Below are 14,605 nucleotides of genomic sequence, written 5' to 3' on the forward strand. Positions count from 1 at the left end.
ATTGCATTTCCAGGTGGGAAAATGTGTAGGATGTTCATGCACCAGAACACTTTTGAGGTGAGCAAAGGAAGGGAAGGTGTTCTTCCTGTCACTTGAATTGACCAAAAGAAAATGATCTCTTGCACTGATCCGAGAATATTCGGAAAGGTCATGGGGTTCAAAATGAAAAGTTCAGCTGCTATATGCTCTGTAGCTCCCTAGTGAAAGAATGTGCAACCCGAGTGCTCTTTGACATTTTAATTGATGATCGCACACACAAATATAACAGTTTCCATATCCTCCTCAAGCATTAATGCCATGCTTATGAAAGCGTAATTTACAACTATTATCATGGGTAATAGCCACACACACACACACACACACACAGACATACACACAGAGACATACACACACACACACACACACACACACACACACGCGCACACACATACGCACAGTGCATGTGACTGCCCATCACAAAGGTGACCTAACAAGTCAGGTGACAGAAAGACTCCCTTCTGCATGGCATCTGACTTTGTGACGCACTTACATCGCACCAGCTGTACAACAAATCACAGGGGACTTGTGAGCCGTGAACACTTTATCAACATCACCTAATTGAGATGTAAATAAACACTATGCATGTGTTTCTTGACCACTGACTTGCCTTGACTGCATTGCAATGTGGTTGGAGCATTGTTCAAATTATCATGAAGCCAAAGGTACCAGTATTTTGTTTTTAATTTTGCCATTTTTTGTCACACCCAAACCAACCTGGTTATCCTTGAACATAAAGACATTATTTTCTTACAAATTGCTATAGAAATAATCCTTGAAAACAACACCTGCTAATGGACCCCATAAGATAATATTTACATTCTTTACAATACTCAGATTGAAACCTGTATCTGAGTATTTACACTAGGCATTTATACCAGCCATTATCCAATGGTGAAGGACTACAATTTCTAAATGGATACCTTACCTGCCTGAAAGGGGCGCCTCGGGGGAGAGGGGGGCGCAGACCAATGATAAGATGCATCTTATTATTTAAATAGAGATGGTTCTTTGGTGTACAGCCTACCTTGATACAACCTGAGGACTTGTTTTTCTTGAATGAGCGTAACCTGTTCAGCAAACAGAGGATGATGGCATAATGGAAACATAACCTATTAAACTAGGTTGCTAGTTCATTGTTTAGCTTGCCACTTCTTGACATGTAACTACAACCCAGATGAGTGGATTACAACCATATTGGTTACTGAATCATGCAGTATAGGTTTGGCTAGGATTAGCCTATAGGCTACTTCAACACTACAGTGCAAAGTATTCACAGCGCTTCACTATGAATGAGATCTAGTCCTATGAGAATATGAGAGAAGCATAAAGAAGGACAAACATCAGTGCAGCTCAGTGCTTGGTTTCTTTCACACACGCCGTTGGGAATTGTGGCCAAATAGTTCAGTCTTTGTTTCATCATATTTTACTTCTCATGGTCTGAGAGTCGTTCAGGTGCTTTTTGGCAAACTCCTGGCAAATAATGGCTTCAATCTGTCCACTCTACCATAAAGGCCTGATTGGTGGAGTGCTGCACTAATGTTTGTCTTTCTCTCATCTTCTCAAAGGAACTCTAGATCTCATTCATAGTGACCATTGGGTCCTTGGTTACCTGTCTGACCAAGCCCCTTCATCCCGGATTACTCAGTTAGGATAAGCGGCCAGATCTAGGAAGACTGTTGGTTGTTCCAAACTTTTCCATTTGAGAATGATGGAGGCTACCATGCTCTTGCACTTCCAATGCTGCAGAAATGTTCTTATACCCTTCCCCAGATCTGTCTTCACACAACCCTGTCTCGCAGGTCTAAGGACAATTCTCTCGACCTTGTGGCTTGGTTTTCACTCTGACATACACCATCAACTGTAAAACCTAAGAGATTTGTGCCTCTCCTAATAATGTCCAGTGAATTCATTTGCACTCCAATCAAGTTGTAGAAGCATCTCAAGGACCATTGATAGAAGTAGGATGCATCAGAGCTCAATGGCAAGTGTCATGACAAAGGGTGTGAATACTTATGTAAATGGATATTTCAGTCTTTTATTTTTTTTATAAATGTAGCCTACAAAACAGTCCAAACACACCTTTGTGGGGTGTTGGAGTATTGTGTGTAGATTGATGAGGAAAACAAAATAATTGAATCAATTTTAAGATGAGTTTGAAACATAACGAAATGTAGAAAAAGTGAAGCGCTGTGAATGCTTTCCGTATATGCACTGTAGGTCACATAGGTCATTTCATATTGCTAATTTATTGAAATATCTATCTATCCAATTTGCTTTATTTGCTTACAATTGAGGTCTGTGGATACAGACCATTGCTGCACAAAATATTATTAGGCTATAGTAGCCTTTTACTGTCAGTTTATTTGAAGAAGTAATTATCATTAATGTTCACATCAACAAAAATGTACCAACATTCTCCCCCATTGGCCTATAACATTACATGACAACTAATGATATGTGAGACCGAGTAGGCCTAGTTCACATAGCCTAATGCCAGACAGACCATGCATTCGAAATGAGGTGGATGAATGGCCATATCAGACATCAAGCTGGGTTTGCAGCAAGCTTATGGCCCTAAGTGCATTGTGTTTGCGTGTGTACGTGCTTGTGTGTGTGTGTGTGTGTGCGTGTGTGTGTGTTTGTGTGTGAGGGGTGGGGGGTGCTTGGTCACACACGCACATTCTAAAACATCGCTTGTCATTTCTCAGTCCTTCTCTCTTGAACTTTCATTATTTATAATCTAGTAGTACCGAAATGTCGATGCCCATAATCTTGTATTAGTATTTTTACTATACTATTTTCCCGGTGTCTCATTTAAAAACATACACATTCATACAACCTACCCTCTGGTTGGCTGGGCTTTAATCTGGCGACTAGGACACGCCCACTCAGAGTCGAATTTTTTGGGAAATCCCCGTTCTCAGCGTGGTGCATTGTAACATTACAACAACAACACTGCGAAGACAGAAACCTAGATTGCAAGTGTTTGGTAGTTAAACGTGTGCATGCAGACGATCAGCGTGGAAAAAAGAACAAAGCGTCCTTCATATAACGGGAGGCGAGGTATGGTGTTGATAGAATTTTTTGCTTCTTTTGAATTCTTTATAGCTAACTTGGTAGCAAGTCATTCAAACTGATGTCAGATTTAACGTTAGCTTTACGTTTGCTAATTTGCACCGCCAACTTGAAAGAAGTTAACTACACAGTAGTGGTTGTTTTGTGTGCAGCTGTATTAACGTTATGGTGTGTGGATTGCAAGTCATAGGACTGGTAACGTTACTAATATTTAATTTTTTTGCAACTGATTAAATGTTTTGATTGCAACTGAAGCTCGAATCGCTTGAAAGAGATGAATAAGCATACGCTACCTTGTTTTGGACCATGCTAGCGTGCTAATTTTGCTTTTAGGTGAATGAGCTAATTTAGCCAGCAAGTTGAAGCATTTCCTGTGGCAAATCAAACTTTGAAAGATTGATTCATTGAATTTAACATCAGTTGAGGGATAACTCAGTTACTTTTTCAGTTCATTGTTTTTTAATGTAGACAAATGCGTGTTGTATGATATTAGTCGCTTGCTAACTTAATAACGATTTATTTTTTTTATCAACATTGGCTAACTGAAGTTGGTAGCGTTAATAAGCTAATGTTAGCTTTTATCTTGTGTTATTCGAACTTTTGAAAAACCCTCGATACCGTAAAGAAACATGTTTCAAAGCGGTGATTGAGGAACATAGAAAGACAAAAGTAACGTGAAAATGTTTGTTGTGGTGTAAACTCTATGGCTAATGTGACTTAGCTTACAGCTAGCAAAAGTATCAAGGATGTTGTGGTCATTTGATGTGAAGTTGACAATACTTGATATATGCCAACCATATTGAGGTGACTTATTGAAATTTAAGTATTTACGTTACTCTCAGAGTGACGATGGTCAGACTGCCGACTAGCTGACTTGTTACCTTTCTTCGGGAACACATGTTAAGGCCGTGTTGTGGATTTGTTAATCCACAGGCCGTGAATCGTATGACGCCAGCAGGGAGCACCACACACATTCACGGAGTTCTAGCTAGGACTAGTCCTAGTAGTCAGTAAAGTTACCGTAGGAAGAGGGGATCAGTCAGATTATGTGGATTAACGTCAACTAAATTTCTCACACTCTACTACTACTAATGCAATATTGCATCAGAGATTGTGTGATTAATTGAAATAATTTGGCATTAACGATGTAGCCTGTTTTGATACGCTGTATCAATGCGACTTTGTTGTCATGCTAGGTCTGTCTTGTTGTCTCACCATTCTTCCACCATGCTAACCCCTTCAGTGTGTTTTTGATAGTCTTCGCTGTCCTCCCGTTGTCATCTCTGGTACCAAAGCCTTGCTTCTGTGGGGAATGAAGAAAGTCAAAATGAATCAAGAAGACATGCCAGAGTTGCCCATGAGTCAGGGGACATTTGATGAGTTCTGGTCCTCAAACTTCGTGGAGAATTTGGACAACACGTAAGGCCAATTTTGACAAAAAATGTTACAAGTAACACCTAAAGTCTAGCAGTGGAAGTATCCTGGCTTGGGTTGATTACTGAAGGTAGAATAGACACAAAGGGTTTAACTCATTAAACAGTGTACGCTTATTGGTCCACTTTTGTTTAACAACCAGCAAGGACATTTATTTAGAAGATGTCAGGGGTTTTAGTGAATACGCTAAATCCTAAAATATCCTTAGATTATACTAAAAATCTAATGTCAAGATTATCTGCAGAAATTCTGCAAAAAAATGTTTTTTGCTAATGTTATCTCATACAGTTACCACCTGTAACTTTGCTACTTGTTTCTGTCTTTAAGATTGCTGGAGAACAAAGGCAGTTACCTTTTTATCAGCGCCTGTGGCATTAGTCATTTGTGTGCATTTTCTGCTTTACAGCATCCTTGATGTTTTGCCGCCTGCCTTCGACAATTCAGCGATGGCGTCCCTGATGGATTTGGTAAGAAGCCATTTTTTTTAACAGATTATATTTCTATATCTTTTGTTGTTCACAACACACTGTTACACATAATTACGTGCTGATTCTCAGTTATAGTTTGCATATTCCTCCTGTTAAGTTAAGTTAGAGTGTATGGTATGAAGTTCCTACTAGAAATGTGTTGTCTGCATTTTACCCATCTGGGCGCACATGCACTCAGAGCAGTGAGCTCACTACTAGCACACCCACACTAGAAGCAAGCATACACACCCAGAGCAGTGGGCAGCCCTTGATCCAGCACCCGGGGAGCAGTTGGGAGTTTGGTGCCTTGCTCAAGTGTGGGAATGCGGATGTGGGAAAGTGCTGTTCAGTCTGATTCATGTTTATTTGATCCATTCTCTTAGAATATTGGCATTTTGGATGATGCCCACATGGTATCACTGCAATCTGGCATGATTTAGGCTATGTCCACACTAATGTGTACAATCCCAGTCCAGACTAGCATTTCAGATCATCAAATCATTGTCAGAAATTATCTCTGCCCATACAGCACACCTACATCACATGACTACACACACACACATGCGCGTGCGAGTGGAAAACATGAAGCGAATAGTCTACTCTGGAGTTGTTACCTAGTTACAGAAAGTACTCTGAATTAGGAACAGCAATGGCAGAAAGTAAAACCAGAGATTTCTTTGCCTGGACCAAAGGTGAGGTAGAACTAGCATTAAAGTCAACAGCATGCAATACTTTTAATTGTAACTGGTTGTTGAGGCTGATGTGATGGCTGTCTGAGTATGTTGAGACCAAATTAGGAAGTGAATGTGGTTGTCTATCATTTTCCAAAAGTTTCTGTTTTACATGTCCACATGGGTACACACATCATAACATTCAGATCTTTTTTTTGTTTTTGTTTCACTTCAGGAAGTGTTTTCAGGAAGTGTTTTTAAAAAAAATAAAAATAAATAAAGTTTGTATCAGCGATGGGGGAGTAACATCACTGCTGTTGATGTTCAAACAAAACAGAGAGCGAGCACGCTACTCCCTCCCCCTCCCTCCCGTGCTATTGAAACTCTCCTAAACTCGCATCTCGTCAGTTATTGGTTGGAACACTTTATTTTACCTTTGAGTGGTTGGCAACACTTGTTGGTAGTAATTGTTTTTGTGTACAGATCTCGGAGCCTGCTTATGGGGCAGGCAGCTAGCCGATTGTTAGGAAAGATTAGATGAATGTGATCATTTATATTTGGGCCTGAAATCGCTGATACAACCTTTAAGATCTCGGTTTGCATATGGATGAGCAGCCCAAATGAATATGAAAATGTGCAGTTTACAAAATATCTGCGTGGATGAGACCTGAGAAGTACTTGTTGCCTTGAATATTGGACTACCATGTTGTTTACGCTGCTGTTCTTGACCATACCTCCCTCCTCAGGGCCAGTCTGGCGTGGACGGCTTTGTGGGGCTGGAACTCCCGCTGGACGGGTCCATCCCCACCCCATCCGGCTCCCCCGTGGCGGACTGCCTGCCCCCCACCGCCACCACAGTGCCCTCCACCACCGACTACCCCGGCGACCTGGGCTTCCGTGTCCGTTTCACCCAGTTCAGCACTGCTAAGTCTGCCACTTCCACAGTAAGGGCCACTCTTGTCTTATCATGCTGCGCATTCATTCCTCTCTGTTCAGTTTTCTCTGCAGATGCTCACACCTGTTTAAGGCTTGGCTAAGTAATCTGTGAATCTTGTGAATACATACATGACAAAGAACGTATAGGGGTTGCATCAGTGGAAAGTATGGTCAGCAATGTATTGAGAGGCAAAAATGGCAGATGATTAGAAAGTGTGTGGCATCAAATGTCATTGTTATTTGCTTACATTGCTATAAGTTATAAATGAACATACAGGATGACTGTAAGCTGTAACTTTTATTCTGAATTCTGAAATTTCCTAATTTTTGGGGATTCAGAAGAGGAGCATGTATTTCCAGATAGATAGATGGCTATTAAATCAATTAAACAGACCTACACAAACAAATATAGCTAATGAAGGAGGATGATGAATAAAGGATAAAATAAATATATATTTTTTCAAAAGTTGTGCTTGGTCAATGTAGTTGATAAAATGTATGAAGAAGCGGAAGGATATTCAACACAGCATTTCCGTCAGCGCAAAAATTTGGTGTAAGATTTAATGTAGACCTAGATCTCAAACATTTGGCAATAACATAATTTTGTCAAAAACTAAGGATCAGTCTTCCTGATTAGCAGTGATGTAATAATACTGTCTCTGAAGGAGAAAGTTATCACAGAGCATAAACCATACTCCATCAAACAAATGTCCAAACATGGCTGACAGTTGTCTGTTACAAATAAAGAAAGTGCAGGTTATGCTTCACTTGTTGCTCTCAGTTCCTTCATGTATATTTGTTAAGTGAAATAGTTGATGGTTGTGTTTTTTTCTGCTTTTTTTCTGTTTCTTTTTTTTTTTTCAGATTTAGTTTATTTTATACCAGCACACTGAAATTCCATACATTGTTTTTTAAAAGCACCTTTGGGTGAAGGGTTCAGCCATATCCCGCCATGTGCAACCTTCCTTGTTTTAACACTTTAAGCCATGTGTCTGGTAAATCTGTGTAGATTTTGCCGCCAGTCCAAGTCTCCTCTGAATAAGGTAATGAATTGAGTATTTCAATGAGTAGCCAAATTTTATCAGTAGTGATTAAAAGTTCAACGTTTACCTGCTAGCAATCGCATGGGCAAATATGGCACCCTTCCATTCTGATTCTCCATGTGCAATCGTCTTCAGTGAGTAGCACAGCTGCATGGTCGGGTCCATTGTCCTCGGCTCAGCACAGGCTAAGATTGAAGTGAGTGATCTGGTACGTCAGGACCACCCAACAAAGAAATGGGTAGATGCCTTCTCAGTAATGGAGTGAATGAATGGCATTTTTGGGAAGTGGTGTTTGGAGTTTTTTTCTTCCTTTGGGGGGGGGGGGGGGGGTATTCTGTAACGTCACTGCTGGTTCTGAATCAGCACCTCCCTCTTACCAACGTTGTTGGTTTGAATTTGGCGAATGGAGACCCGCGATTCTGACATGACCAGGCATGTCCCACCCCAAGTGCTGGCCTTATCTCAGTAGGGGAAAGGGTTAAAACCTCATCAAAAAGGGTTGCTTCCTGTAAAGGCTTCAAGTTTAGTTTGCAGAATATTTCATCAGCATTTTCCTTTTGAGATGGTTCATCATTTGGTTAGTAAAAATGCAGGGTTTTATTAAAGGGAGGCAGTCATACATTTTCCTGCTGATAATAGAAAATGTCTCTCTCTTGTGTCTTGTTATCTTTCCCGTTTTGTTTTTTCCTTTCGCCTCATCCTGTTTTGACCCTTACAGAACTTTCTTTTTGTATTGGCAACAAAACTTGAAGAGTTAACAGTGAAGAATACCTATTGATCAATCTCTCTCTATATATATCTCTATCTATCTCTATCTCTATCTCTATCTTTATCTGCAGTTCTCGCAGAAGCTGAACAAGCTCTTCTGCCAGCTGGCTAAGACCTGCCCGGTGGAGGTGTTGCTGGATGCTGGCGACCCTCCTGTGGGCTCCTACCTGCGGGCCACTGCCATCTACAAGAAGTCTGACCATGTGGCCGACGTGGTGCTACGCTGCCCGCACCACCAGAACATCGCTGAGAACAACGAAGGTGTGTGTGTGTGTGTGTGGTGTGCGCGTGCATGTGTGTGGTGTGTGTGTGTGTGCGCGTGCATGTGTGTGGTGTGTGTGTGCATGCGTGCACGTGCGTGTGCTTGCAAGAGGGGAGTAAGGTTTGACTGATATGTATGTTAGGCAAATAGGTTTGTGCCATTATCAAGTCATCATGTTTGGTGTCTTATTAGACCCAGATGTCTTTTTATCTTAGCTGGTATCTGATTCCCTGGAGACTGTCTCTCTCTGGAGTCGCGGTATAATCCTGAAGACACTCGGAAGTGAGACACCTCTCTTCGGAGATCATACGATGTCCATTGTCCACTTGATGCCCTGTGGATCGCAATGCCCTGAATTTGAGAGCTACGTGTTTTTTGCTCTGTGTAGGTGTGGCCCACCGCAGTCACCTGATCCGCATAGAGGGCACGCAGAGGGCCCAGTATCTGGAGGACGCCGTTACCAAGCGACAGAGTGTCCTCGTGCCCTACGAACGCCCACAGGTACACAAGCAAGCTATTGCATGATTTCTGCACACAAGAAATACTACAGTTTGTTGTGTATGATTTCAAGAGGATCTGTGTAGCTTACTCATCTTCTCACTTTTCAATTTTACTTTTGTGTCGTATAAAAAGTGCACACTACAAAATATGTCTTTGTCCCATCGTACAACAATTTGACATTGGCATGTGTATGATTAAAATGATATTGAGAGTTCAGTTGTGGGAATGAATCAAAGTGAGTTTAAATACATGATGTGTATATGTTTAAAGATGTCTATGCTAGACCCCTCCCTTATGTGACATGCTGTATCGAAATGTTCCTTTGGGGAAATGTTGGTTTGGGGATTTCTGTTCCACAGCACTGTATATTCATCTTCAGGATTTACATACCACAGCATTACAAGTAACAGAGCATCACATAACAGACAGACAGGTAGACGTCCAGAAACCGCCGTCACATGTGAGACTGACCAAAATACAAAACCACGTGAACGTCACACAGAGAGCACATAGTTTATGCTGCTAAAGGAATTTTTCTGGAAGGGAACTTAATAAAGGGGCAGAGTGACTCGGACTGGGCGATATGGAGAAATGGCGACATCCAATACGATGCACTATGATAAAATCTTATCTAATATTATTTTTTATATTTTTATTATCACCATACTGTAAAACATCTTAATAGATGCAGCCAGTAAAGAAAAATATTGCCCACAGATCGAGAAATAATGTGCATGGGCATCAGTTTGCATATGGAAAACATTTTCATTTTGCGCACAACTTTATGCAAAAACATCACCCAATTAAATAGTTTATTTGACCTGTGTGTGTGTGTGTGTGTTTCTACACTCTCCTGACTGTGTTTGTGTCCACAGCTGGGCTCTGAGGCCACCACCATTCTTCTGAATTTCATGTGCAATAGCAGCTGCATGGGTGGCATGAACCGGCGCCCCATCCTCACCATCCTGACCCTGGAGAGCCCAGAGTGAGTCATCCATCCTCCTGTCTGTATCACTCTGCGTGCGTGCGTGTGTGCGCGCATGTGTACATAGGAACAGTATTTGCATCTCCAGTCAATGTACAGTCTCTGTCTCCAGCCAGAGCTGTATTGTGACTTGAGAGAGATATTGTACAAACGTTCTGCACATGCCATTCCTGTCCCTACACTATGCATGCATGTCTGTCTGTCTCTCTTATGTCATACCCTTCACTTTGATCTCTCAAATATCTCAAGTGATCGCAATTTTCGCTGATTTTTGTAACTGAACAAGTGCTTACATAAACATTTTCAACGATAACAGATAAAAACTCTACAGTTACAATTAAAGAAGGAGCAAGTTATGCTTCACTTTTTGCACTCTGTTCTTTTATGTATTTGTTTCAAATAATTGAAATGATAAATAATTCTAAATGGTGAATGAATAAAAGTGAAATAATTCCCTTCCCAAAACCAGGGGTCAGGTCCTCGGGCGTCGGTGCTTTGAGGTGCGCGTGTGTGCCTGCCCGGGGCGCGACCGCAAGTCGGAAGAGGAAAACAACGGCAAGAAGAACGGAGAGAAGATTCTCTCAGGGACCAAAAGAAGTAAGGAACAAGGGAACGAGAAAGGGAAAAGGGTGGGAGCAGACGTGGGAGATGTCGGAAGGTCTTGAAAGATGAGTGAGGTCTTACTCTAAATAATACTTTTGTACAGTTGCATTAGTGAGGGGGACAAGGAGTATAAAAGTTACTTCTCTTTGAGGGGGAGGGTTTTTTTTTTTTAAATCTGAGGCTCTCAGAATCTACACTAATGCCTGAGTACATCATCTGAAGGTAAAATGTAAAAAGTGATTGGAATTGTTTACAGTGTTTACAGGGAGGCCATGACTTTTCAAACTCAAATATTTTTTTAAACCACACCATTTACTCTGTGCATCTCTCAGGTAGCTCCTTTCTCTTTCCCTCTCTGTTTATGTTGATAGCTTAAAGGAAAAACCTCATAGGGAATGTAGAATGTAAAATTCTAGGCCAATAGGGCCTACAGTATATCCAGCCACCATGTTTTAGGGAAGTATAGGTTCTCATTCCTTGAGTGTTCTGCAAAAAGGCATGTAACTCCCCTTGTGGTGTTTAAATTTTTTTTTTTAAATCTACTGTATGTATACTTTGTTTGGTCTGCACATAGGCTAAAAGGCTACCAAATCTCAAACATCTCTGTTGTAGGTACTTTGACACAATGACGTTAACAGTGTTTCTTAGCATATAGGCTTATATCAATTCATCCTTATTGTAAAGCAGGTTATGGGTTGTTTTTGACACTATATTGACAACTTCACATAACCTCACATCACAATTTCATTCACTGCTAATAAAATATAATGCAATGCTTATGTAATCCAAAGTATTCAAAATATGTTACTCACTTTGAGTAATCTTTCGGGAAATGTTATAAAACACTTTTTAGAGCATGTATTCAGTAATCTGTAGTGTAGTACATTTTAAAAGTAACCTTCCCAACACTGATTGTTTATGAATAACTGCCGTGGACCCATAGTTAACCCTTTGTTAACCCGTAGAAGTGCAGGTGTCTGAGGCAGAGAGGGAAGGGCAGGCCGTGCCCAAAGCTAGCTCCAGCAAGAAGCCCAAGACTGAAACCAACCCTGATGACGAGATCTTCACTCTTCAGGTGAGAAGGGTGCGGAGTGCTGCAGTGCTGAAACCTGCTTTTTGTCTCACAGCTGAAAGCACCAAAGCACCCTTTACCCCCCTTTTTTAGCATCCAGAAACCTGCTGTCCGCCATTCTGCGTGTATCGTCCCCTTCTTCTGTCCTCCCCTGTTGTTTCTGTCCTCCTCATGTCCTCGTCTGTTCGATCATCACAGATTCGGGGGCGGAAGCGCTTTGAGATGCTGAAAAGCATTAATGACGGCTTGGAGCTCAGCGATGCGGTCCCCCAGGCAGACCAGGAGAAATATAGGCAGAAAGGGTAAGGCCTAGAGGACTCTATGGGCTGTCCATGAACAGTCTCATGGCATGGAATGGTCACTTTCAGTGCTTTTACGCATACTTTTAGTATATAGCAGACCTAGGCCGCCCAAACAAATGGATTTTGTTATTTTTGTGTTTTTGTATCGGTAACCATCCCAGTATTGTGGACCCTAGTCTGTGTATGAGCACAATTTTTTGCTCTTAATTCAATTTATTCATGAAATGATCGACTAACAGACCACATTCACATACATTTCATGTGGTATATTTAATCAATGTACAGCCATCTCCATTCTATTCTAATACCATGGGTTTGACCTTGGTTCGCAAGACACATACAGTCACCTTTCGTTGTTAAGTCTCCTTTTTGAAAAGTTATGGGTAGAGCATGCCTGTCATCACTGTCATGCAAAGCAGGAAGTCTGTTGGCAAAGTTTTGCATATACAAATATTGGAGCTTATCTGGTGTTTTGTTTTTTATACACAGAAAACACACAAGAGTCTGTGCATGCTGCTGTGCGCAATTACACTGCAATCCACATTTTGTTAAATTTTCAGTTTGACAACTGTGAAACAAAAAACTGCATGGAGGTGGAGGTGAAGGTAGTGATTATCTGGAAAACAAGGATGGTTAGCTGAATAAATACATTTTTATTGAATTTGACACTTTCAAATACAATATGATGTATTTGTATCGGTTTTCTGCCACACATAAACTGTCTGGTGTGTGATCTCCTAAATTTGCTCATCTATGCTATAAATGGTAAAGAAAGTGGCTTGGACCTTACACAGAATGGAGGAATAATCAAATGAATAATTTCTGCACTTGTTGAGCTCAAATATTTAAAACGGCACTAAAGAAGATCTGGGTAGTTCCTACCCAAACAGAAATGGTCTAGGTCGGTAATGGCCGAAAGGGTGCCTTTAAGACTTTGCCAGATATTCCTCTTAACAGACAAAAAAACCTGCAGTCCATTCTCTAACCGGAAATCTTGAACTATTCATGGGAATTATACTTATGTTAATGTTTGATACTATAATGCCAACGGAAATAATTTAATCTGTAATCTCCCAGAGCCAAACATGGCGACGCAGCGGTGGCCCCGAAGAGCGGCAAACGACTGCTCGTGAAGGAGGAGAGAAGCGACTCGGACTGATCTGCACACAGTGGTGTACCTCCAACCCTGCAGGGAACACACATACACACACTATCACACATCACATACAATATCACACACACAATATCACACACACAAATACACACACAATATCTCACACACACACACACACACACACAATAACACACACACACACACACACACACAATAACACACACACACACACACAATAACACACACACACACACACACACACACACAATAACACACACACACACACACACACAATAACACACACACAAACACACACACAATAACACACACACACACACACACAATAACACACACACACACACACACAATAACACACAATAACACACACACACAATAACACACACACACACACACACAATAACACACACACACACAATAACACACACACACACACACACAATCACACAATATCACACACACACAATATCACACACACACAATATCACACACACACAATAACACACACACACACACAATAACTAACACACACACACTCACAATAACACACACAATATCACACACACACACAATATCACACTATCACACACATACACACACACACAATATCACACACACACACACACACACACACACTATCTCAAACACACACACACACACACACACACTAACACACAATATCACACACACACACACAATATCACACCTCACACACACACCACACACAAATATAGGTCTTCCCTGCCAGGTTTTCACTTGAAAACACCAGTGTTAGCGTAGGCATTACAGGACCACTAGTGACCCATTCCCAACCCATCAGTGCTGTCCATTTGTGGGTTTGCACTTTTTGTTCAACTAGTTATCGGCTATCATGAAATTACTTTTAGTTTTCCAACTCTAACAAAACTTTTTTATATATTTGATAATTATAGTCTAAAGGTTAGAGGTGGGGTTAAATGTATTTTTGAATGTCTTTTTTATGTTTTGTATTGAAAATGTTTGCAGATTCTTTGTATTTTCTTCTTTTGTTATATTTTCTCAGGCTTATTTTTGTTAAGAATTGTCATTTGTTTCTTTTGCATGTATACACACACACACACACACACACATACTCGTACACTCAAATACTTTATCAGCGTTTTTTGTTGTTTTTTTTCACTGCCAATTTCAAAACTGCCCTTGTTTTTTGGAAAATGAGTTCAATACTTTTAGAAAAAAAAAAGAAATGAAGGGAGATTGGATCAACAAAAGCAAATAAACATTCCTTAAACAATGGCTTTTTCCTTTCTTTAATAACACCAATTTCTATATGTAT

At 40.8% G+C, this 14,605-nt stretch overlaps 1 protein-coding gene across 1 annotated transcript; it reads left to right on the top strand.

Annotated features, from left to right (window-relative positions):
• Positions 1 to 2,959: 2,959 nt before the first annotated feature.
• Positions 2,960 to 14,563, top strand: LOC143127583 (cellular tumor antigen p53-like). The gene is made up of 11 exons (XM_076289159.1): positions 2,960 to 3,102; positions 4,372 to 4,533; positions 4,955 to 5,015; positions 6,433 to 6,630; positions 8,505 to 8,694; positions 9,084 to 9,196; positions 10,072 to 10,181; positions 10,651 to 10,778; positions 11,750 to 11,859; positions 12,055 to 12,158; positions 13,236 to 14,563. The coding sequence occupies exons 2-11, from the start codon at positions 4,427 to 4,429 to the stop codon at positions 13,315 to 13,317; spliced, it is 1,203 nt and encodes a 400-aa protein (XP_076145274.1). The 5' UTR covers positions 2,960 to 3,102; positions 4,372 to 4,426; the 3' UTR covers positions 13,318 to 14,563.
• The last annotated feature ends 42 nt before the right edge of the window (positions 14,564 to 14,605 follow it).

Source organism: Alosa pseudoharengus, unplaced genomic scaffold (genome assembly GCF_046254945.1).
Source record: "Alosa pseudoharengus isolate Yale_2024_CS ecotype anadromous, Long Island Sound unplaced genomic scaffold, YU_APseudo_1.1 YU_APseudo_1.1_scf_17, whole genome shotgun sequence".
Lineage (NCBI taxonomy): Eukaryota > Metazoa > Chordata > Actinopteri > Clupeiformes > Clupeidae > Alosa > Alosa pseudoharengus.

Excerpts from the sequence above, each read along its gene's own strand:
- LOC143127583 (XM_076289159.1), top strand. The coding sequence starts at position 4,427 with ATGAAGAAAGTCAAAATGAATCAAGAAGACATGCCAGAGTTGCCCATG. Across the intron at positions 8,695-9,083 it reads CATCGCTGAGAACAACGAAG|GTGTGGCCCACCGCAGTCAC; the intron begins GTGTGTGTGTGT and ends TGCTCTGTGTAG. Across the intron at positions 11,860-12,054 it reads ACGAGATCTTCACTCTTCAG|ATTCGGGGGCGGAAGCGCTT; the intron begins GTGAGAAGGGTG and ends CGATCATCACAG.